This window comes from Cibotium barometz, chromosome 11, assembly GCF_041138505.1.
Source record: "Cibotium barometz isolate CiBa-2024 chromosome 11, ASM4113850v1, whole genome shotgun sequence".
Classification (NCBI taxonomy): Eukaryota; Viridiplantae; Streptophyta; class Polypodiopsida; order Cyatheales; family Cibotiaceae; genus Cibotium; species Cibotium barometz.
In genome coordinates, this window is record NC_141056.1 from 34029615 (window position 1) to 34053504 (window position 23890).

Here is a 23890-nt window from a genome sequence, read left to right on the forward strand (position 1 = left end):
TTCACCAACAACTATGCGATCTAGAAATTTGTGTGCTACTACGCCTTTAACTTATAGGTTGGGGCAGCATCTAGGAAGGGGTGCCCCAAATTAACTTAGGAAAGGGGATGCCCCAAATTAACTTAGGAAAGGGGATGCCTCAAATTAACTTTAGCCGTGGTTAAAATTTCAAATAAAAGGAATCGAGAGCAGTGTAATTATGGCCTTTTTCTTTCTAGTGGTTGAATGCAAACAGGAAGTGTATATGTTTTGGGTAAATTTTGTGCATTCAAATTAAATCATGGGAATTGGAGGATATTTATATTTATATTGTCCTTCTTTTGATTTATATTGTCCTTCTTTTGATTTTTGACACCTTGTGGCATAAACCTGTGTCTCTATCACAATTAATCATTGCCCCTATTATGCATGCTATGCACTTGGTCTTTTGCAGCTACCAGGAGTTTCATTGATTAAGCCATGGCTGCAGAACAACAAGAAGAAGAACCAAACACAGTTCACCTTGAAGAAGGGGGCAATAACGAGCTTGCAGCCATCGATGATGTCCACAATGGCAATCAAACCTCAAAATATGAAGAAACCCCAGAAGAGCCAGAGAAGCAAACAATGTTACCAATTGCCCCAGCCCAGAAGCCAACCACAGGGCGAGTGGCCACACTGGACGTGTTCAGAGGCCTCACCATCGCGGTACAAATCAATCCCACATACCAAATTTCTGAAATGGAATGTACAGTTCATCCCACATGCTAAACTTCTCATATGGCCGATCCCAGTAGAAATTGAATGATGAGCTGGTTTTTCATGCGAAATGAACTGATCTTTCAGTTCTTCATACCCCTCCTCCCACAGGTTATGATACTGGTGGATGATGCCGGTGGAGAGTGGCCTCACATCAATCACTCACCATGGAATGGCTGTACCCTTGCCGATTTCGTCATGCCGTTCTTCCTTTTCATTGTTGGAGTAGCTGTAGCTCTGGCTTTTAAGGTACAAACAGAAACAACCTGGCCATTGTAAGGGGAGTTTCCATGCTATGTATGCAAATCGATGCTTGTACATGAGCGTATAATATATATGTATGTATGTGTACATTTACACCCTTAAACATGCTTATATTCATAAATATAAGGGTAATGGGGAAGTGAAGCCTCTCATCCTTCTAATATCTTGTTCATCCAACTGTGCATTCATACGCACATGCGTTTTTTATGTATGTATGTGCATAAGTATGTACGCATGTATGTTCTTGGAAACCAAGAGTTGCCGACACATCGAGGAAGCTGTGAGGACGACGGGGGTCAGCCCCTCCATGAGGACCACGAGCACCCTTGAAGTCACACACATCCTCATGGGCCTGCGGAGGCTCTTGCATGCAAAGGCAGGTTCCCACTTTGCATAACCAACCCTCCGGTCTTTCACAAAAGACAAGCTTGGGGGAGTTAAAGATATGAGGGTTCCCTTTGGACTATATATACCCTTTGATCTTCCACACTGTCTTTGCATGGGGGATTACTTGGCATCCCTTTTCCCACCGTGCGATCCCCACTACCCATGTGAGATTTGCACCGCCAACACCCTGCTCCAATTGAGCACAGGGGGAAGTGATCCGGGGACATGAACTGGGCTTTGATACCTTCTTGGAAACCAAGAGTTGCCAACACACCGAAGCTGTGAGGACGACGGTAGTTAGCCAACAAATGTGCCCAGCGTGGCCCTTTCGTGAGGGCTGCTAGCATCCCTGGAGGCACACACATCCACATGGGCCTGAGGAGGCTTTGGCATGCTAAGGAAGGTCCTCACTTTGTCTAACCAACCCGCCAGTCTTCTATAAAAGACAAGGTTGGGAGAGTCGAAGATACGAGGAGTCCCTTTGGACAATATATACCCTTTCATATTCCACATTGTCTTTGCATGTGGGATTACTTTTCCTCCCTTTTTGCATCTTGCAATCCCCACTACCCATGCAAGAACAAACCATGCAGATAGCTTTTGCAGTCCCAGCTGGTTTAAGCCAAGTTCATGAAATGACCTGAATCTTTGCTAGATATACTCTCTCTCTCTCTCTCTCTCACACACACACACACACGCACACACACACACACACACACACACATGTATGCAGGCACGCACACACATCACATCACAACCAGTATCATTATTTCATTATCCATTTGAAGTCTTGCTGGATTTTTTGACGGTCACAGAAAATACCTGCACCGGGTGCCGCTGTAAAGAAAGTTATTGTCCGCACTATCAAGCTCTTATTTTGGGGCATCATTCTGCAAGGTAAATTGGCCCATTCAAGAGTTTTTACCATCATCAAGATAATATTTTTTTTGAGCTTGATGATTGGCAATGGCAGGAGGATATTCCCACGCCCCTGATCATCTCTCTTATGGAGTTGACATGACACAAATCCGATGGTGTGGTATACTTCAGGTGCTGGCAATTGCAAGCTCTGTTTCATACCCTCTTGTACATGCTTTCTCTTACATAAAGCGGATGACTAACCTATCCTGGTCATGTGGTGTGTGTGTGTAACATTCACCTGGACAGCGCATAGCGTTAGGATACGCTGTGGTCGCCCTTGTTGAGATTGCAACGACGAAGACCCGTGCTTCCCTGGATTTTCCTGATGGGCTGTGGGGAATTTTCCAGCTCTACAAATGGCACTGGTAAAATAAAAGTAAAGTTGATTGATTCAATCCTGTAGTCAATAAGTTTATCAATTAACATGGAATGGCGTGCCATATTTCCTCCCTGTTTGGGCCCCGGATTGGGCCTCTTATCTTTTCCTATTTGGCCCTAGCCAAGTATGTCCACATAGGGAGGTAGTGACATGCGATGCATTTTATGTGATCTGCATTGTCCTTTTTTCAACTTCATGATAAAACAAATATATTGAAATATGGGGGACTCTTCAGTGGGCTGTTGGGACCCAACACTAAGTCTGATGTGTCTCTCTCCTCTCCTCTCCTCTCCTCTCTTCAGTTTTTGCACCATAGTAAATTAATTACACAACTCAGTCATGTATCAAGGCTTCCGCCTGTAAAGTATCAGAGCACAAGAAGGTTCCATGTGTGACGTGTTCATACATAGCTCAGTTTGCATTTTTTTTTTCAAATAACCTAGCCAAAGAACGTAAGGATTGTTCTTGTAGGGGAGTGTGATAGCCACGATTCTCTAATGAAGAGTTCCAAGCTAGACGGCTGGCAGGGTAACGTTCAAATGTGATTCCGCTGAGCACATTGGAGAAATTATCTAATAGACATGAAGGAGCAGGCTGGGAAGGAAGGTACCTTAGAACGAGAAGACAATCATGGAGGAGATGCACGCCCCAATGATTCAGCTATCATTGTTTCTTAATTTATTTACACACCAAGGTTAGGGTATTGTATCATGCCAACTCGTGTTTTGGGGATACGTTGTTTTTGGGACCCCAAAAGCCAGGTAAAAGATCTACAAATGAACCACCCTAATTCTATGTCAAATTTATGCTCGAGTGGTTGGGGCAGTGAGAGTTTCCCAAATGGAACACCACGTGCACAGATCGATGAGGTTTTCTCCTGGCTAATTCCAACACTCAGAAATGCAGATGATTTTGACCAAAATCCCAGGCGTGTACATAGATGCACATCATTGCTGGTCAGCCTGTTTAATTGATGTCGGCCAGCTCTAGAGGACAACCCATAACCTGCACTAGTGGCGTGTATGTACGGGTGAGATGTCACATTCTCCCCCACTTACATTGCAGCTGTCCTCAGCTGCATGGTGTCCACATAAAGTGCCCTCTCATAAAGGAAAAGAGCGAAGCAAAGCTCATCTTGGTACCCAAAGAACCGTGTGGATGATCAATTCTCGCCGGATCCTGGCACTTTCCCTTTGTCCAGCCGTCCATGAAGAAACATTGCATTTCACTAAATATCCTCCAGTAACCCAAGGGAAGCACATTCCAGAAAAAGGCCTAACAAAACTATGCTATCCACACTCTAGGGACTAATGCATCAACCCAGATGGATCACAATACTTGCTTGCACCAACTCCAATGTACCCTAAAGGAAGAAAGCAGAACTGAGAACAATACTCTTGAGGAGTGGTGCACCAAATGTGTCTTGATCAGTACTGTTTGGCATCTGCATGTCTATACTACGGAATATACTTCAAGTAATACATCTGCTGATAGACTGTAATACATCCACCGATACACTAAAGAAAAAACTCTATACTACGGAATATACTCCAAGTAAATACATCTGCTGATACATTTGTATGTCTATACCACGGAATATACTCCAAGTAATACATCTGCTGATACACTAAAGAAAAAACTCTATACTACGGAATATACTCCAAGTAATACATCCGTTGATACACTAAAGAAAAAAACTGTAGTTGTTGTCGGTATAGTTTCCAAGAAATATGTGCACTGTGAAGACACCCACTAGCATATCCTCCCAAGTTGAAGAGAAATCTGGTACTGCAGGGGTGATTATCCAACAGTCACCATGGAGGAACTCTTAGACTTTAAGTTATGGTATGGCTAGCATATCTTTCCGGCACATAGAGGAACCTCCTACGCATCACGTAGACAGACTTGAGGATTTTTGCGAGCAAGAGAGGGGCCTTTGCTGAAGCTTCACCTCCCTTAAGCTCCTTGAGGAATAGATTCATGTGGATAGGCACCCAGCTGGAGGCCGCTTGCACTTTTCTTGAGGCCATTGAGATTCGGCATCTCGAGTACGGCTACCACTTAGATTCCTCTTTCTGGACCCAAGTAGGAGACATAGTGACACGGGATTTGTTTGCCTTGAGTACACCTCAGCTTCGCAAAGATGGAGCCGGGGTGGGGTGGTGGAGTTTGATACCCTGTCGGGTCTGCACCATTGCATCTGACTTCTACTCGTAGCTGCTCTCTGTGGGACCCCGATCTACCATTTGGACCGAGGCACATTGGAGGGTTTGGCAGCACATGAGGGCCATTGTCATGATCTTGCAAAGTTTCTAGACTCCCTCTTCTTATAGAGCAAGATTAAGCAGGCACTCCATGCCCTCCCCCGCTGAAAGTACTCAGGCAAATGGACACTTCATTGGTTTGCTTCAAAATTGGGAAGGTTTTGAAACTTTGAAACAAAATCTTGGGACATTGCGTGCCCACTCACTTTGATTTTGTTTTCATTATAGTGTAGGTACTTCCAATCGCCTTATGAGAATTTGATGTCTCTTTGGCTCTTGTTGGCTTGCCTCGTGTAGGTCCTTTGTGCATTGGCCAAGCAATCCTTGATGGCTTTCAAAATTTCTTGGTAGGACTGGGTGAGTTAGTCTGCCTCGGGCACATGGGAGATCATCCTCATCATTAGAGATTGAAATGGTCACCCAAAAGCTGCTTCATATGGAGTCTTGCCAATGGAAGAAGAAAAAGAATCGTTAAGATTTGGTCCCCGCAACTAGCTTAGAGACTCAGGATCCTGTCTTGGGAGACAAAGATAGCCTACATCAGTTCATGAAGACAAACCCCCCTCACTCTAAGCAGGGTAAAGAGGAAACAAAGAAGCATTACAAAAAGAAACCCAAAATATTCAGATTTTGGGGGACATCTCGGGCAGAGAACCCATGACTAATAATTGGAAATAGATAAATTTTTGGAAGTATAGAAACTTATGGCGATGTGCCGATGAAGATATGTCATTTTCCGTGAGGGTTGCCAAGCGATGGACACTTGGGCTATCTTTTTAGGCTCAGGGGCCAAGGTATAGAACCTGTGTATGCACAAATTGGGAGCAGCAGAGGGAAACCCGAACTTTTTGTCGATGCAGAAGCTCAAATTTGATGTTGGAGGCTTAATGTTGAAAAAACCCCAAATCCTTGCGGGCACTAGATCTTCAATTTGATGAGTTTCTCCATATTGGAGAAAAGCCCCAAATTTACCAAGTTGCAAAATGCTAATTTCTCATTCAATCTGTGAAATCCCCAAATCTCTTGAGGGCTGTAAAACTCTGTTTATATTAATCAATAGACTCGTAGATGGTGGGAGTTATGGGCTGAAGGCTGGCCCCTTGAAGTAGACTCTGCTGGATAGCTTCATGATGTGTGTTTTGATTCTACAGGTTATTAGATGTTGCCCCCTTGAAGTACACACTGCTGGATAGCTTCTATGATGTGGGTTTTGCTTCTACAGGCTGCTAGATGCTGATTTGGGACTGTTGTTGACCTCCTATGCTTGCGTTTAGTGATGAGGACTCCCTTTTAGCTAGTGGTATCAAGCTTGCTTGCAAGAGAACGATGATATGATGGACGCTCAGTTTAGAAAAAAAACAGCAAGGCTGAATGGAAGAAAACGTAGGTTTGATAGTGGGGCAGCAGAGAAAACACAGAAACCCTAAAAATGAAAAAGCCCTAAAAAATGCAGAAAGGAAGATGAGCACGAGGGCTGTAGGTCAACAAAAAATGCAGATGTGGTTCAACCTAGCTTGGATACCATATGGGCATCCAAAACACACATATGCAGCTATGGAGGATGAAAGGTATCCATGATGGGGTGGAGTGCAAGTAGAGAGATGAGATGGAAGCTCGAGCCATGATACTAATGCATGCGGGGGGGGGGGGGGGGGGGGAGAGGGAGAGAGAGAGAGAGAGAGAGAGAGAGAGGGGAGCATGATGCAGAGAGATTGCACACCACAATGATGAATGAATAATGATAATACTTCCACCATGTACGTTGCTTTTATAGGCATCAAGCCTCATCTTTTGACCTAGACCTTAATAACGGTTGTTCACACCAATGGACACACTAGTAGACTCCAAAATACACAACAACACCAACAAGGCTTTGATACCATATCGGGAAAGAGAACCGGGCCATGTAGCAAGGGTCCCAAACCCCGATTGGCTCGCCGCCCAAGGAGCAAGCACCCCCAAAAGCATGCACGGGGATATTGGCCCCTTTCTTCTCCCCTAGCTCATATAGCCCTTCATAGAACCCTCAACCATGCATATGGGATTAACAGCAATGATCTGCCACATGTCTGGGTCCTAGGATGAGGGCGAGGTCGTTACTCCAACAGAAGGCCAATTGATTGTAAATTTCCACCTAGCTTTCTATTTGTGGGTGAAAAATTCAACTTAGTACCAAAATTATCAAACAATGCATGCCCAAAATGACTAGTAAACTTTGCATTTTGGCCCAATACTAAGGTACGAGGGAGTGAGAGTCCTCCAATCGGATACCAATATCCAATGAATAAATGAGTAACGTATTTTTTTTTTCTCCAAGAAAGATCCTTCTATTAGTTAAAAGAAATCCGCCAAGAAGCATGGTACAACCCTGTCCCTGTAGTAAGAAAACTGAAAAAAGAAGGGGGCTTCCTCCATGGCTGGCTGCTCTTGGAGGAATGCTACATTATAGGAGTTGGGTTTTTTTTTTTTTTTTTTTTTTTTTTTTTTTTTTTGGGGGGGGGGGGGGGTGAAAGAGCCAAACTAGTGGTCTATAATGTGAGGTGACTTGTCATGTGCAGGCTTTAACCCAGGACTAATCCTGAAAGGGCAACAAGATAAAGAACCAGTTCTGGAACCTGACTTTGGAGCATATGTTGCTAGACATGGGCAGGAAGGCGGTGGGTTCTCTCAGGAAGCTGTTGGCCAGGAATTATGGAGCATCGGCTGCAACAATATTGGGGACTTGTCCAAGAACTTCGGAACAAAGTGCACCAGGCAGTCCTTCGAGGGCGGCAGACTTGAGCAGGAACTAATTTGCTTCTCATCTCATCTGGTAGGTCCATTACTCTAGTTGCGATAAAAAGCGGCTTGTCGTCTAGACTCTATGCATGTGCTCTGAGTTCATTGTACGGCGCTCTAGGTGTTCCTGCAAGGTGTGAATGAGATCAAGCCAAAAAGCATGAATGGTCTCCTTCACGTGTGCCAAGTGGCCAAGTTGTAGACGAGCTCCCATGGCATGTGTTAGTCTTTGGAGTCCAATGTTGCACAGGGGCTGTGGCCATTGACGCCATTGAAATGCGGCGGTGTGAGAGCACAAGGGCTAAGCCTCCTCCCTCGTCCTCATAGATTACTGCTAGGCCTCCGCCGCTTACCAGGTTACTGCCCCCCAAGTGACAGTACGGGCAGTGGCGGGCTCAGAGGTGAAGAGGCGGAGGATGATGGGCCTTCAGGCAATCCCAAAGACAATGTCGTTTTGCAATTCAGTTGGACTGTCACAACTACGACATACTGCTGATGTCCCGAGATCGCGAGCCATGTTCCCACGGCCCACCCCAAGGCTTCGATGAGCCAACAGCCACAAGATGTAGGAAACCTTGTGGGGTTGGAAGCTGCGCCAAAGTCACTGCAAGAAATCCTCGAGGCAAGAATCCCGTGGGATTGCCAGTCAGGGGAGGCCGTCAATTTGCCACAGTGCGGGGAGGCAGTGGGGATGCCGTTGATCTGCTGCAGAAGCATCCGTCGTCCCAGTGGGGCTGAGTACTCAAAGAAAGTGATGGGGCAGTCGTCATGAGAGGCAGTGGGATCATGCCAGCTCCACTCACCGGGATCCCACTGAGTGTACCAGGGGTTTGTTCTCCCAAAGCCACAAGCACCAGGATGCAATGCCCATGACCTCAAGAGGGGGAGGGTCGATGTGACCCTGGCAGGCCACAATGTGGGGTAGTACCATAGAAGAACTGACGAGATCGGATGAGACTACCATGGGGACCGACCTCTATGGTAATCAAAGGGAGGTCTCCCACCAAGTCAGGGATTAGGAGAGGGACCCCTGTCCTAGAGAAAGAAGCCATTCAGGCATTGTCTGGAGGGTCGGCAGGGGGGAGAAGCCAGTTGGGGGGGATGGCTGAGTTGATGTCGCAGCACATATGTGGGCTCGTTTGTCACTCTCATAAATCGGTATTCTCAGTACAAGGGGGGAGCAGCACAAGTTATCGTAGTTCTCTTCTCTCCCTCACCACGAGGGGGAGGGGGAGGGACTGGGTATCCAATGGCCAAGCTAAGCATGGGGGCTGGGGGTGGCATGGACCACCTTATGTCTAAGGTTTTTTCTAACACCTACAAGAAATTGAAACCTTAAAGAGTCCATTAGGGTCCCAAAACAGGACTTCCTGTTTTGAGATCCTAATGCCCTTTTTTTAAAACGGTTCTCTCTCTCTCTCTCTCTCCTCTCCTGTTGCTCCTGATTCCATCTTGATTTTGGCATGGGGACACAGAGAGAGAGAGAGATAGAGAGAGAGAGAGAGAGAGGTTCAAGACAACAAAATAAAAACTAGCTGAGAGAAAAATACAGGGCCTATGTAGGTCTTGACCTCATGGATTGAGTATCTGGCCTCGATGTCCACTACCTGTGGGAGTGTCTCTCTCGCTCGCTGAAGCAAGTCTCGGACTGCAGCTTTCACGGCATCCAACATCTTGGGTTTGTTGGTTCTATTGTTTAGTGCCCATTAAGAAGCTATACATCTGAGGACACCTGAAGTCTTAGTGAGGGAGAAGGTTACACACCTCACTCCAGTCTTCAGATACCATCCAGATCAGCAAATATACAGGTTTTTGTATCCCGTTTGTCGTCAATTCAGCAATGCAACCATGTGTTTCTACTGTTAGAGTTTTTCACTTGAAGTGAAGACTGTTTTGGGGGTTATTGCTGAAATGTCTTTGATCACTTATGATAATCAATTTAAAGCGTTACATTGTATTGAAAATGGGTCATGATTTACATGGAATGCTCAAATTTGAATCTGGTCTCCCTAATTGAAACTCCTAAATTGAGCTTCCAAAAGTTAGTACAGACTTCTGCTTTAAACTGTGCATTGTCATGCCAGGTTCAACAGCTTTTATTATGTGAGCTATATTGATAATTGTTGAATACAGGAACTGATTCTAGCATTGAGCCACAATTAAGATGTTTGCTAAATAGTATTCATAATATCTTGTGATTGAACACAGGAACTGATTCTAACATTGAGCCACAATTAAGATGTTTACTAAATAGTATTCATAATATATTGTGATATGTTGTGCTGCAGGCTTACAGCATTGGGCGTCCTAATCATCTACTTCTCGTGTGTGTATGGGTTATATGTGCCAGATTGGCAATTCAGGTCAGCCCACACGGATGAGATTCTTACGGTGAGTAATGTGCACGCAAGAATGTATTGTCAATAAAAGAGTGTATTGTTGGGAGCTGTTCGATTTTGATGAAAAATGAGGCATTAATGTCAGGTGACTTGCGGAGTTAGAGCCCACTTTGGGCCTGCCTGCAATGCAGTTGGATATGTGGATCGCAAGGTGTTGGGTTTGAGCCATTTGTATCAAAACCCAGAATGGACACGCGCACTGGTGAGTCAGGCTTGTGACATGTCAACTTGCTCTTGGGTGTGTTGACCAAAGAAAACTGTTTGCAAAGCGTAGTTACAGCTACAATTTGCTTTGTTTTCTCGGCTGGAGTTTCATTTTTCTCATAATTTGTTGCTGATTGCAGATATCTTGCAAGTACTCTGATAACATTGGTGAACTAACTATCTGCTTTGAATGCTTTAGCCTTGTGATGCACACTCTCCCGCTTCAACCACTGAGTTCCGCCCAGGTGCTCCGGCATGGTGCCAGGCACCCTTTGAGCCAGAGGGCATCCTCAGGTAAGGTTACTGTGATATTTTGGCAACAAGAGGAATGAAGAACCTGAAACTCCTGAAAATTGTCAATATTGAAATGGCCTCGTGTGATGATTTTTAATATGGATAATCTCACACTAGATCCATTGGACTTAAGGCAATGGTTTTCTTGAGTTTTGAACTCGTGTATTGCAGCTCAATCTCGGCTATCCTAAGTGCTGTTCTTGGAATACACTATGGCCATGTCCTTATCCACTTCAAGGCTAGAGATTCTAACCTTTCCTTCGTCCAAAGTTCCCAAATCATACCTTTTGAAAACACTGATACTGAGACTGTCCCCTCTTCGACAGGGCCACAAAGAAAGGCTGCTGCACTGGGTTCTTCCAGGCCTAATACTGGTTCCTCTGGGCTTAATCCTTCACTACTGCCATGGTAAAAACTCATATTTCATGCACTAAATTTGTTGAAAGCCCAAAAATTGAAAAAACCCTTGACGTCAATTTAACTGTTATTTTCTTGTGTTATTGGTGGGCATGCCAAGCAAGCCACAGTTGCATGCCCGAGTAGCTTGAGCACATTTTTTGTACATAATCTTACTGCCAGAGTATAATCTCATTGCCATTCTAAGATGGAGAAAATACTAGCTGGAGTTTTAAGAAAATAAACTGATTCGTTTCTCTGATAGCTTACTTGTCCATATCTTGCAGCCATTCCAGTGAACAAGCAGCTATACAGCTTCAGCTATGTGTGCCTCACAGGGGGGACGGCAGGGCTTGTATTTAGTGCATTATATGTGGTGGTAAGGCTAACACTCATGCATGCCCTCTGGCAATTTTCTCTTTTTTCCCCCCCCCTTTGTTAAGCCATCTTATGCAACCTCTAGATGTCTGGCTAGTTTGATATGATCCCCTGTATAGGATGATACCTTCATGTTTTATTTGTCTGCCATGGGTACACAAAATAAATCCTTAAATGTATAGCTAGTCTAATATGATCCCTGATATAGGGAAGACCTGTTTGACCTGCCATGGGTAGGCCTCAGCAAATCTTCTCAAGTCAAGGCCTTTTCTAGCCTGGTCATTAACTAGACTTTTTTGAGGTCATCCCTCTGTCAACTACACACCACACACACCCCAAACACCCACATGCGCACACACCACATGCATGTACGCATCCACTCACACTTCCCCACAGGCACACACACATAGACCCCCCCCTTCCCCTTCTGATTAAAAGAATTCAAACTTGCAATAATACATTTTCAAACCTCTCATGTCTCCTAGGGCACTCACCGTGACAAAACACACAAAATATGCACACCATTTGGGGAATAACTTCTATGCCACCAATTCAAAACAAACCTTAGAAAAGAAAATGGCAGGCCATTAGTGTTTCTTACGCTTGTTTTTAAAAAATTTGCTGAAGGCACGTTTTGAACAATTTCAAGGTAGATATTCAAGCATGCTCTTGAATGCATTAGTTTTGGAGTTATGTAATGTAAAATGCTTTGTTTTTGTCTTTGTCCACTATTATTTCTTTTCTCAAATCTCTCAATTCGTTAAGTTCAGATTTTTCTGACCTTATGAAGGTACAGACATATATAATGTAAAATGTAATTATATTGCTAAGGTTGGCTTATCTGATGAGACAGTGAAAGGGCTGATGGTTTGGGATTTACCAGATTGACATATTTGGATTCCACAAGCCCTTTTTGCTGCTTAAATGGATGGGGCTGAATGCAATGTTCGTGTTTGTGATGGCGGCAGAGGCCATATTCCCAGCCTTCATCAATGGATGGTACTACAAATCGCCCAACAACACACTGGTATGAGTATCTTTCTTATCCATTGGGTTTTGCTTGAAATGCTAACAGCCCACATCAAAATGTTTCAACCTAGAAGGCCAAACAGTCCACATCACACCTGCAAGGTGCAAAGCCTGGATGGCATGTCCTTCAGGACCCTCTCCTGCAATATACAACACTTGCAGGCTAAACACATATATAAAAGAAAACAGTCCACATTACACAATTTGGCACCAAACTGTAAGTTCAACCCAATAACCAAACAGTGTGTAATGACAAGGCCAAACAGCCCACATCAATTCTGGTTGCCAACATGCATCTCATTTGATTTTAACTCAAAAGCCAGCAGCGCACATCATATTTTGGCGCCAAAACTACAACCCAATCATATTTTGAAGCGAAAATGCACAATTTTCAAATCATGCGACAGGCTCCACGGCTAGCGTCCACGACAGATTTGATGATCCGAAGGCCAAACAGCCCATATTTTAATCCAAATGCGAACAGCCCCCCATCACATATTGATGCCAGAATGCATCATTCAATCCACAAGCCAAGCAACAAATTTGAAATTATGCAAGACTCCAACGACTACGCTTCAGATTTGATCATAAATTCTGCACCCAAGTCGCACAATTTGACGATCAGATTTGTCTATTTCACTCCGCTCTAATGGGTACTCTTTGTTTTTTGAAATTTTCAGGTTCACTGGGTAGAGAAGCATATATTCATTAAGCCATGGCATTCTGTGAAAGTGGGCACACTCCTCTACGTATTGTTTGGAGAGATCTTGTTCTGGGGTGTTGTATCAGGGCTTTTGCATCGCAAGGGCATCTACTGGAAACTCTAAACACAGTAATCAGGGGGGAAAACCATGTTGCTAATCCTACCATACCATTGTACACAATTGTTTTGTTTTGTTTTTTTTTTGTTTTTTTGTCCATAACAGCCCGAAGGACTCCAAAGTTGTTTTATCCTGGTATAATAAGCAAATCTATTGGTTGTGATTTTATTTAGAAATTGGTGAATTAGATGAGTTCACACTAGACAAATCCATCTTACTCAACAATTATGGCCTCATACCCATGGCACACTACTGTGTCCTTGGTCCTTTTAGAGATGAATATGCGAAGATGCCTTTCAAATGGAAAAAGAAATTATAAAACGAGAATGCAAATGCATCGTTGGCTTTAAAAAGTCTAAAAATTAACCAGAGACTTTTTTTTTTTTTGGGGGGGGGGGGGGGGGGTGTGGTATTAGAGAGGGCATTGAGTTTCAGATTATTCGAACCCAATACCTCATGGTAGAGGCATGGGCACTACCTTTGGGCTTACAATTTATTTGTTTACATTTATTCGAAGGTTAAAATAGATTAACATAGAAGGTACAAATTCATCATATTAAAGCATTAAGCATTGATGTTGTAGATTATGATGCAAGTAAATACCTTCTATGTTAACATAGAAGGTACAAATTCATCATATAAAAGTACTAAGCATTGACATTGTAGATATGATGCAAGTAAATATCTTCCACTAGGTAGATTGTTCAAATATATGAAATAAAGGTCTATGTAGGTTGATAACTTGATGCTTGTCATAATTTTCATGAAGTTTTCTTTTGATGTAGGTTGATGTTTGAGTCTCCAAGTAATACAACAATGCATTGTTGAATTTGGATGTTTGTTGTTTTGTTTATCAATACTAGTACTCAACCTGCGCGTTGTTGTGGTATGTAAAAGACATCAAGAAACGAAACGTAGGAATGGAAACTAGAATGCAAAGGGTTAATCGGAATACAAAGGGTCAATCGAAAGGATTTTTTCCTCTTATTTTTTAGAAATCTAGGATTTCTTTTTTCTCTCCTTTCCTTGTGCCTTGGTTGTCCATTGTTAATATGTAATAGATGCTATAAAGTGTACGTAGAGGTTTGCAAATCGCTATTATTTATTGTTTGTTTATAACTTCAATGCCATCAACTTAAAAAATGTTAAATGTGATGATTGATATGTTTTTACATATTAGTGCACTTCCATGTTTGACATACACATTGATGGAGTTATACCCATGTTGTTTGTACATTGATGCATTGTTAGTATTATTTTCTTGCAAGCAATAATATATGGAAGTGCATTAAGTTAAATGTGTTAATAATGTCATCAAAATATTTTGGCAATGATCTTGTGTTTAGTGAATGAGCAACCATTTTGAAGTTCATTGTTCAGAAATTAATATTCGACAATTCCCATTGTGCAGAAGTTAGACATTTGACAACTCCTATTTGGCATGATTTTGTAGCCATGATAGTTCTTCAAGACCTTTTGGTTAGCATGAAAATTGTCCATAGGAAGTAGTAATAAAACAAGTTTTTGTGGATCTTTTACGCTAGTAATGCAAAAGTAATCCATGTGATTTAATCTTTTGAGATTGAATGCTTATCATTGTAATGTTAATCGCCAAGTGTAAGATAAGGCGAGGGCTTTGATCAAATCAAACACTAAAAATGGCATACGACATGTTGGCTTTGATGATCTAGAACATATGTGCTTAGTGCATGGAGTACATGGAATGCAACCGTCACCTTTGTATTGTGTCAAACCAAGGCACATGGCAAAGGACTGTTATAAAAAGTAGAATGACATTAAAAGTGGAAAGTTGTAGCAAGGCAACTATGCACCATCTAGTAAACATGGTGGTGATAACAGAAGTGAGCAGCTGTTTGTGATAACGACAGTGGATGACTTGATGAACTTGAATGGTAAGTAATGGAACAATATAATTACATCAATTGTTGAAGTATCATCTTGAAATATGGTGTCAATGAAAAAATGATAATAATATTAAAAGAATGAAGCATGGGAGGGTCGAGGATACGCTTAGCTGGGATACTACCGAGACACTTGTAAGACCTATAGTTTTTACCTGGATGGTCTCGATCCTTCCATGATCGGGATAGTGTGTTCAACCACCTCGGCGGGTGGTACATCCTTCATTTCCGTATATTTCCAAGCAAAACAATCCTTGAACTTTTTCAGGAGAGCAACGAGTTCATCTTTTTCAGCAACTGCTAAGTCATTAGCAATATAGACAGGTTTGGAATCCTCCCCTTGCTCTGCAATGTCTACCTCCTAAACTCTGTTGGCCACATGGTTCTCCTAACTTACATAAAAGGTTTCTTGAATGTGAAGATCTCTTGCTTAGTGAGGTTAGAAAGTGGTCCAGGATTATAATTGTATTGTTTTTTTTTAAATTGTTTATGTTGCTTTTTGGTTTGAAATTTATAAAATGTAGTGTCTATTCTAAATTAATTAAAAAACTTAATTGTAGGTAAAATTTTAAATGAAAAAGATTGTAACTAAATATCTTCCTAGCTAAAAAATATACAACTAAAAGTTGATCTTTATGGTTACACTGATAGTGTCTTCTTTCTCTTGAAATCATACCTTTATAAATCTCAAGTAATCCCCTTGTGATAAATTAGAAATAATATACATCATAAGTGAGGGGGTTTGAGGGTGATGTATACATATATGTATGAGTGTGACTAGTATCTATGGATATTATGGGTGCGTGCGCATACACAGACATATATTTACATGTGTGTATGTGACATGCACACATGCATTCATAAGCGCGTAAACACTTCTACATAGCTTCTAGTTGTGGCATGTATGGTTTCAATGGATTTCACGTACACATACACATATGTACATGTACATACATATGTACATCTTTATGTGTGTTTGTGTGTAACTCGATGTGCCTAACTTCTAAAAAGAAAGGAAGGGTGATTTTACACATATTTTTTTTGCATGTACCTACATGGAAAATGCTTCCTTGAAAATGCAAAATGCTTCTTGCCCGTAGCGGAGACAGGTCGCAACTAGTGGGTCGCGACACTAGTTGGTGGAATTTATATTTGTTGCATAGGCGTGGGCATAATGAATGAGAACAAGTGGCGACACTAGTTGGTGGAGTTTATATTTGTTGCATAGGCGTGGGCATAATGAATGAGAACAAGTCTATAGTCTATATGAAAGTAATACAAAGCTCCTAGGATTGATTGTTGTTGCAAGGTCTCCATTCTTGGCCAACCAAAGCGGTGTGTGTTGTTCCATAGCTTTAGACTCGGGAGGTGGTAGAGGTGGTTAAATCTTAGAAGCCATCTCAATTGAAAATTCTACGCAAGTACTTTTCTATTGGTTCTGTTTTTCTTATCTTCAACAAATTGCTCACATTTTGAGTGGCTTTGCTTGGGTATCGATTACTCTGACAGATCTGTTTATTGGTGAAGAGGACCTACATAACCTGCAAGCTACACGCAGAACCCACTTGTGATCTTCTACTACACGTCCTTTAAATGCTTTCCTAGGTTGTAGAAAATAGGACATATGATGTGATCATACTTTATAAAAAAGTCAATTTATTATTATTATTATTATTTTTCCATGCTTACTTAAAGGAATTCATGTTATTTTGTTGCCACCTGGCATCCAAATAAAAAATTAAAAAAAATAAAATAAAATTGAGCTTTTACCCAAAAGTCCATGTAGGTTTGCGCCGTGTCCTTGTAAATATGAATACAACTAGAGGATATAGTTCATTCATGCTTATGTTTGGTGTCTAGCCACATTCCTCATGTGCCTTAAATTTTTTGGAGTTATAGCATTGCTTGAGATTGTAGGAGAGTCTCTTAAAAGTGCTCAAGTTTGAGTAAAATTTAACTCTGATTGAGATCCTTCCCCCACGACAATATGAACGGTAGTGGGACTTTAGTTTACTTACATATTTCAAAACATTTAAAGACCTTACAAACTAGAAAAATTGAGAAACTATCCCCTGGATACCATGGATCCTATCACTTTGTCAAAAGTATAGGTTTAGCATCATATAACTTTAGTATGATTTGATTAAATATCTTTGGCATGGGAAAGTGTATATGATCTTTGGGAATTTGTTAGAAACATGCCCTAAGATGAGAAAGCAATGGACCAAGGCTATCAACACATCCTCCTAAGATCTTCGACATGGGGAAGTCAATATGATCTTTGGACATTTGTTGAGGAAGCAATTGACCAAGGCTATCAACACATGTCCTCCTAAGCGTCATCAATAATAAGGAGCTGTAGTTGAGATACATGATGTTGACATCTTCTAACATGATGGTGTTTCTATTATGGAATTCTTTCGGGTATGTCTATAATGAATCAAGCCTATATTGATGGTGGCATTGTAATAAATGGAATGCGCTAAATTACAATGGAAAAACTAGGCTTGCATTAGCTTTCTGTATTAATTTAGCACATGATTCAAGAGTCAAAGCCTAGTGTTACTTGAAAAAGATCCTGGTGTGAATATAGAGGAACTTAAAGAAGAGGATGAGACTTCTTATGAGGAAGATGCATATGACTCTTATGATTTATTTGTACCACTCGCAAACAGGCGATTCCTGATCAAAGGAAGAATTCCCCCTTGCTAAGATCTCTTTGAATTTATTTGATATCAGTCTACATGTACAAGATAGAGAGGCCTCTCCTAATAAAGTTAGAAGGGAATCGAATGCCAATTTTTGCCTAGTTCTTCACTCTCTTTAGAGGAGCAGTATGCCATGGAGTATACCCAACTAAGGAGGCATCTTAAGCCTTTTGTGGACAAAGCTACATGGCTTGGAAGGGTTCAACATGATGCAATTTGAGTGGAGGTGGACCGCTTATTGTTGCAAATCAAATTTTAATTCTCATGTGGAGAATTCAGAGTGGATTTTAACTATTATAATTACTCCCAAGAAAGGTAATAAGTGGAGGGGATGTGTGGATTTCCAACCTCTTAATGCATGTACTAAGAAGGATCATCATCCTTTACTGTCCCTTGCCTTTCTAAGATGAGATTCTTTACTAAGTGGTAGTTCTTCACTCTCTTTAGAGGAGCAGTATGCCATGGAGTATACCCAACTAAGGAGGCATCTTAAGCCTTTTGTGGACAAGCGACATGGCTTGGAAGGGTTCAACATGATGCAATTTGAGTGGAGGTGGACCGCTTATTGTTGCAAATCAAATTTTAATTCTCATGTGGAGAATTCAGAGTGGATTTTAACTATTATAATTACTCCCAAGAAAGGTAATAAGTGGAGGGGATGTGTGGATTTCCAACCTCTTAATGCATGTACTAAGAAGGATCATCATCCTTTACTGTCCCTTGCCTTTCTAAGATGAGATTCTTTACTAAGTGGTCGGTCATGGATGCTACACTGTACGTAATGGATAAATTTGGGTATTTTTGAATTTGGATTGTGGAAGAAAATCAATTGAAGACCACATTTGTTGCATGGAAAATTTTTGCATAAAGGGTCATTTGTTACATGGAAATTTTTTGAAGGGTCATGTCATTTTGTTTGACGAACATGTTGGAGTGGAGATCAATGTAGCAACATAGACATAGATGCAACAAGCAAGGAGAGATAGATGGAAGCACTTGGGGTAGATTAATGAGAATGATCAAAGTACAAGTGATGATAAGCTCACTTACACACTCATGACAGTGCACATATACGCTCGGGGTAAAAAACCCCCAAAGAGCGAAAAAGTGCCCCGATTCATTACTAGCCTACATCCACACATCACTACCATATAAATGCTATAAATTTTCCTTATAGAGTGATGATGTGAACATGTACAGGGATCATGTGGTTGATCAATCCCCAAATGGCAATAAGCCCAAAGCTTTGCAAAAGTCATTGAACTTATCTCGTGGTGATGAGAGAGCCTTCATGAACATATATGCCACATTGTCGTGTGTAGCTTGACATAAGCTAGAATAATCTCTCCTAAAATGAGCCTCTCCCTAACATAATGATAATACACCTCAATGTGCTTTGTGGATGAAATATTGGGTTCTTTGCAAACTAGCTATCAATGAAGATGGAGCATGAAGATCTGCCAAAAGGTGTACAAGCCATACACACTGTAAAAGCTACCCTATAACAACTCAAAGAGGCCACTGTCGACTACTTTTTGTTAAGCCATGATATACATGAATCACCAAGGAAAAAGAAAAAGCCACTAGTCGTGTGTCATAATATCTAGCCCAATTGAAATCAGCTAAACATCATGCTCCTTAGCATAGAATAAGCCAAGGGACTAAGTGCCTTATAAGTATCTGAATACTTGCTTGGAAACCTCCCAATACTTACTTCCAGGACTATGCATCAACCTTCCAATGCTTACTTCTGGGATTGTGCATAAATCTTCTCAACTGGGAGACCCTAAACTGAATTACATGAATAGATGCCTTGCATAAAGTTGCTCAACTGGGAGACCCCAAATTGAATTATATGAATAGATGAGGCACTCAATAGCCTACTAATAAAATGATGCATCAAATGGTTCACCTACATCCTAGAGAGTAATCCTAGTACCTGTCCACACTGGTGTAGCAACAAGCTTATAGTCTTCAAGACCAAACAACAGCCTTTGTATGTACTTTGACTACATTTTCTTTCATTTCTTATGCACACAAGCTTTCCATTATTAAAGCTTTCTTGTGAGTATTTCCTTTCTCTTTCTTCTCTTTTAAGTTTTTCTTTTCTTCTTTTTTCCTTCTCATTGAAGCTTGGGTGACCCTAACCCTAGCTTCTACATAAAAACCCTAATAAAGAGATTTGATGGCTCTCCATCAAAGCTCTCTATTATGTTTTCTATTTAGAAGCTAGGGTTAGGGTTAAGCTATCATAAAAATGAAAAAAGAAAGATTTAATAAGTTACGGTAAAATCTTTCATTAAGATTTCTATTAAGATTAGGATTTTGTATATGCTTTCTATTAGGGTTACTAATATATTATTTCTTTATTTGGTTTGATTTTGTAGGTTATCCACACATACAAGCCCCATAAGGTAGGAGATATCTCCCTTTTATGTTTCCTCTCTTATGCTTTTATATGTTATAGGGTTTGTAAGTTTTGGGATTTGTTATTTTTTCTCCCCTACATGGATAGCATAGCTCTTCTCTAGAGGTGGCCATATGTCTTAGTCTCATGTATGAGGCTAGTGCATAAAGTTTATGCATTAGCCTTATGCATAAGCCTCATACATAAGGGTAGTGCACAAACCTCATGCATAAGACATGCATTACCAAATGTATAAGCCTCATGCATGAGGCTTATACATAAGGTTTATGCATGAGACTTTTGCATAAAGCCTCATGCATAAGCCTCATGCATAAAGCTTATGCATTAGCAGTAAGCCTCTATGTATAGCCTTATACATAAGCTTATGCATGAGGCTTATGGATTAGCCATATGCATAAACATCATGTATAAAGCCATATGCATAAGCCATGTATAAAGCCATATGCACAAGTCTTATGTATAAAAGCTTATGCATATGGCTAATGCATAAGCCGGATACATAAGCTTTATGCATGAAGGCTTATGCATAAGCCTCACGCATAAGCCGCATACATGAGGCTTATGTATAAGCTCATGCATAAGCCGCATACATGAGGCTTATGTATTAAGCAGCTTATACATATGGCTAATACATAAGCCTCATGTATGCGGCGGCTTATGCATAAGGTTTATGCATGAGGCTTATGCATAGGTTTATGCAAGCTACGAATGCGTAGTCTCGTGCAAGCTATGAATGCTATGCATGAGCCTTATGCATAAGACTTGTGCATTAGTAGGAGAGTGTTACCTAGGCATGCACGCAGCTACCGGAAGCTCCCATTACATGTCGGGTGCTATCTATGCATGTTGGAAGCTACCTAAGCATATCGAGAAGCTTCCTACGCATGTCGGTAGCAACCAGCGCATGCCGGAACCAACCTACACACGCGCGGGTAGCAACCTACGCATGCCTGGTGCTTCCTACGCATGCCAGGTGTAACCCACGCATGCCGGTAGCAACCTATGCATGCCGGGTGCTTCCTACGCATGCCGGTAGCTTCCGATGCATGCCGGGTGCTTCCTACACATGTCCGTTAGTTTCCTACACATGCCGGTAGCAACCAACACATGCCGGTTACAGCCTACGCATGTCGGTTAGTTTCCTACGCATGTCGGTAGCTTCCTATGCATGCTGGTAGCAACCAACGCATGTCGGTAGCTTCCTATGCATAAGAGTTTTAAGTATTTATGTTTGTTTCTTAGATAGATGGCAAATAACTTGAGGCATGATGCTACACATGAAGGAGGAGTCCATCATATCCCAATAATATTTGTAAGTATATATTAGCCTCACATTGTATCTTATCTTTTAATTAAAGAAGGTTATCTTAAATAACAACTTTCTAAAATATTCACTTGTTTGTACAGCTGCTGCTGCAACTTGAAGAAGTGGACAGCCCCCCTACGCAAGAGGAATATGATTTTGCATTACAATGGGATTTGCAAGCTCTATTTGATAGGGTGTAAGATGAAGGATGGATTGTTATTACTGGAGGAGATGCTTGGCAAGCATGGCAAGTAAGTACATTCCTAAATCCTAAACCTCTTTGTTTCTGCAAAACTGATTCTCACTTGTGTTAGTTTTATTGTGTTTTAGGATCATATAACTTGAAACGGTGGTGCAAATGTAGCTACCGATATGGAAATGTGAGAAGCGAAGAGGTTGGAGCCGCAAGGAATAATACCAATCGCACAGCATGAGATCTAGATAGCCTCTAGATCCATAGGTTTTTAGTACGTTTTATCTTGTATATGAGTTTTTTGGAAACATACACTTATATAATTCGCTAAGTATTGTAATTGAATTTTGACATTCCTAAAACCATGGTTTGCAAATGTCTTTTCTTTTTGGAAACATACACTTATATAATTCGCTAAGTATTGTAATTGAATTTTGACATTCCTAAAACCATGGTTTGCAAATGTCTTTTCTTTTTGGTATTTATAAGTTTTACATTACACTTGTCCATGATGATGTGAAGTTATGCTAGTTTAATGTATCTACATTAGAAAAAAAAGAACTGGGGAGTCATGTGTAAACTTCCCAGCCTGCCCCAGCTTTTTTGTATTCTGTAGTACATTTGCTGATGCTGCTCAACAGTGAAACTAGCAGCGCTTTTTCGCTGCCTAGAGCAGCAAAAGCTTTGAATATCACTGCTAGACAGCGAAAAAGTGCTGTTAATTTCGCTGCTGAGTAGCGAACCCGTTGTAGCAGCAAAAATAGTAGAGTGTTTAGCAACGATATAGGCCCGACATATCTCTGCACCCTTCTAGTTATAAAAGCACTACTAAACCCTCATTCTGTTGTAGTGCTGGTGACGGATGGTGACTTGAAAACCGGACCTGCTGGGGTGGCGTTAGTCGGTATCTCGTTCGAGATATGGTGCTTTAGGCTCGAGAGGCACGTGTCTTGTTTTAATTGATGGTGATATTGCGATCGAGTACTCCGCTTGAGTTGCGTCGATGTCCCAATTTTAGAGAGAGTGAACGAAAGTGAGTATCCTCATCTTGCAACCACCCGCCCACATATAGACCATGCATTATAACCAGATATTGAAAGACCCGCTCTTAATGTTGTGATAAGATTTGCAAATAATGTGAGAGGTACAATACATAATAGTGAAATTAAATTTGATCAAAAAATCATAGAATAGTTCACTTACCAAAGCACTCTCCATTGCCCGACCAATCATGCATGGTCCTCATAAGTAGTCCTTGCACTGTTGTTGCAGCCCTTTCTCTGTCGAACCACTTCGACACATCATGAACTTGGATGCCATCCCATAACATGTGTAGCTCATTAATTAATAGAACCAAGTACATGTCCATGTTCTTCATCTTGTACTTCCCTTGAACTACCAAGAAAAGTAAAAGGTGCCCTTTCTTTATTGATAACCATGGTGGGAGGTTATAGTTAACTAGGCAAACGGGCCATGTACTCCATGATGAACTTACGGTAAGCCAAATGGATTGACTCCATCCATTGCTAGTCTGAGGTGAATGTGACGAGCTCTTTTCCAAATTCCACCCACTTCTCTTCAATATGGCTCCATATGCTGGGAAATCAACGGACACACACATATAATGTCATCTGTGGATTTGGTGTTCCAGTACCAAGTCATTAAAGATACAATGGGTTTGCACCTAAACATTCTGTGAATGTATGAAATGATGGGGAAGTGTGGCGAGACTTTATCAAGAACCCTTTATCCTTGGATATCTTACCTATATCTTGATGCACTACACTGTGGACACTTGTGATGAAGTGAAAGTCATTCAAGTTCAAGTGACCTGAATAGTGAAGTTGGCATGGTTGATTACCGTGTGGAACGATATAAGACATTATCAAGGCTTGTTTCAGAAAGTTTTCTATGTTCATTTTTGATGTGAAGTGGTTCAAGGTGGTGACTCAAGGACACAAGTAGCCGTATGCAAAGATAAGAGTGGATTTGTTTAAGTAGACTCCACAAAGATATGAACAGACCAAAGGGACACATTTATGCTACTAGATCATTGTGAGCAGGTTGTCTTCAAGGCAGTA

General features: G+C 41.4%; 1 protein-coding gene across 2 annotated transcripts; it reads left to right on the plus strand.

The window, feature by feature from the left end:
- The first annotated feature begins 264 nt into the window (after positions 1-264).
- Positions 265-13428, plus strand: LOC147634093 (heparan-alpha-glucosaminide N-acetyltransferase-like protein (DUF1624)). Of its 2 annotated transcripts, XM_086805200.1 has the most exons (13): positions 265-687; positions 850-987; positions 2205-2286; positions 2363-2439; positions 2557-2675; positions 10020-10122; positions 10216-10332; positions 10534-10628; positions 10800-10866; positions 10955-11036; positions 11312-11403; positions 12286-12429; positions 13112-13428. In XM_086805200.1, exons 1-13 carry the CDS (start codon positions 460-462, stop codon positions 13256-13258), a joined length of 1491 nt encoding a protein of 496 aa, XP_086661326.1. In that variant the 5' UTR covers positions 265-459; the 3' UTR covers positions 13259-13428. The 2 variants fall into 2 exon arrangements, with proteins under 2 accessions (XP_086661326.1, XP_086661327.1); XM_086805201.1 differs by lacking the exons at positions 12286-12429; positions 13112-13428 and adding an exon at positions 12030-12197 and having other exon boundaries at positions 329-687.
- Positions 13429-23890: the final 10462 nt, after the last annotated feature.